General features: G+C 60.1%; 1 protein-coding gene across 1 annotated transcript in view; it reads left to right on the top strand.

The window, feature by feature from the left end:
• Window positions 1-2: 2 nt before the first annotated feature.
• Tco025E_07564 (trans-sialidase) overlaps window positions 3-1943 on the top strand; it is a gene marked incomplete at both ends in the record, with an annotated part of 2061 nt that continues 120 nt past the window's right edge. Inside the window, one exon of the mRNA XM_029374429.1 lies at window positions 3-1943. This exon is cut by the window's right edge and continues 120 nt beyond it. Coding sequence (XP_029225547.1) covers window positions 3-1943 — 1941 coding nt within the window.

Genomic DNA, 1943 nt, shown 5'->3' on the forward strand with positions numbered 1-1943 from the left:
GGAAGCGAGTGAGCGGCAGCGGCCCAACACTGCCGCGGCGCCTGTTCTCTTCTGTGGCGCTGCTCCTCCNCTTTTTAATATGCTGCGGCAGTGAGTCTGTGCAGGCTGATGGGCCTGTCGCAGCGACGGCCATCGATCCATTTGCAGGGACAACACTGGTATCCGGTGCCAAGTGGGAGGAGGTTAAATCCACTGGGGGGCCAGTCTGCTCGCTGCGCGTCCCCAGCCTCGTGGAGGTGGGCGGCGAGGTGTTTGCCGTTGCGGAAGCTGAGTGCAAGAAGGAAAGTGGCGGGGCCGGGGTTCTTATTGGCATTGCGTCCAAGCTCCTCAAGGAAGCTGCTGCCGCTGCTGCTCCGACGGAGGTCTCGATGGCGGACACAAAACTCCTTTACACGCAGCCTGAAGACGGCGCGGCTGAGAAGATGGCAACGGAGATCATGCGGCCGGCAACAGTTGTGGTTGGCAACGAGGTCTACATGCTGCTGGGAAACTACAGCCGTGCATCGTCTGCAAGTCAAGTTTCCGGAAAAACTGGCTGGAATCTTTTGCTGGTGAAGGGAACTGTCACTGGAGACGGTGAAGCGAAGAAAATCCAATGGAGTGAGACCCATGCGGTGCAGCCTGAAGCTCGCGGAAGTCTCAACTCCCTGACGCGGCTGGTTGGCGGCGGAGGCTCGGGCCTTGTGCTGAGGGACGGCACGCTTGTGTTCCCCATGCAGGCAATCAAGGATGGAGAGAGCGTTCTGCTGGCCATGCGCTTCTCGCCATCCGGGGATAAATGGACGCTTTCGTCCGCTGTGACCGGTGAGGGCTGCAGGGACCCGTCCATCGTGGAGTGGGGCGACGGCGAAAAACTTCTCGCGATGGCTCCCTGTGCGGGAGGCTCCTACGACCTCTATCAGTCCACTGTGCATGGGGTAGATTGGTTAGGCGGTGCGCCGATTACCCGCGTGTGGGGCACCTCGCTGAACCGTCAAGGAGGGGACGGCGTGCAGAGCGGCTTCATCACGGCAGACATCGAGGAGAAAAAGGTGATGCTCCTCACCACGCCGGTGTACTCGGCGGACGCAGTCAACGGAAACGGTCGTCTGCATCTTTGGTTGACCGACAATTCCCGCGTGCACGATGTCGGGCCGGTGTCCGCTGCCGGTGATGACGCCGCTGCCAGTTCCCTGCTGTACAGAAGCGGTGCGCCGGAGGAGGAGTTGATACTACTGTACGAGAAGAAGAATGGAGACTCTGACGGCGTCGTATCTCTGAGCCTGGCAAAGCAGCTGGAGCAAATCAAGTCCGTGGTGCAGAGTTGGACTGCATTGGACGCCGCCTTGGATAAATGCAAACCCAGTGGCAGCCTCAACCCGCGGATAAATGGCGTGTGCAACGGTCCTGTTCCCACCAAAGGGCTGGTTGGCCTTTTGTCCAACACATTGGCCGGGAGTGCGTGGGTGGACGAGTACCGCGGCGTGAACGCGACTGTGAAAGGTGGGGCGGCGACAAGCGAGAAGGGAGGTGTGACGTTCAGCGGCGCCAGAGCGGGGGCGGAGTGGCCCGTGGGAAGCAGGGGGCAGAACCAGCCGTACTACTTTGCGAACAACAAGTTCGCTCTTGTGGCGACGGTGACGATCCACACGGTGCTGGAGGAGGACACGCCTTTGCTGGGCGTGAGCATGAATGACACGGCCGGCACCGTCCTCCTGGGTGTGTCGTGCACGCAGGACAAGAAGTGGAAAGTGACGGTCGGCGGCAAGAGCCGGAGTTTGTCAGATGATGATGTTACGTGGAAAGCAGACACAGCCTACCAAGTGATCTTGCAGATGGGTACTGGCGATGAGTTGTCTGTGCACGTCGACGGGGACGAGATCTACGCGAGCGACGATGACGATGAAGAGGAAGATGGCGATGGTGGCATCGCTTCTTGGGTGGGAAAACTCTTTACGCCGCAC

This window comes from Trypanosoma conorhini (assembly GCF_003719485.1).
Source record: "Trypanosoma conorhini strain 025E chromosome Unknown Tco_14.4_contig_00594, whole genome shotgun sequence".
Taxonomy (NCBI): Eukaryota; Euglenozoa; class Kinetoplastea; order Trypanosomatida; family Trypanosomatidae; genus Trypanosoma; species Trypanosoma conorhini.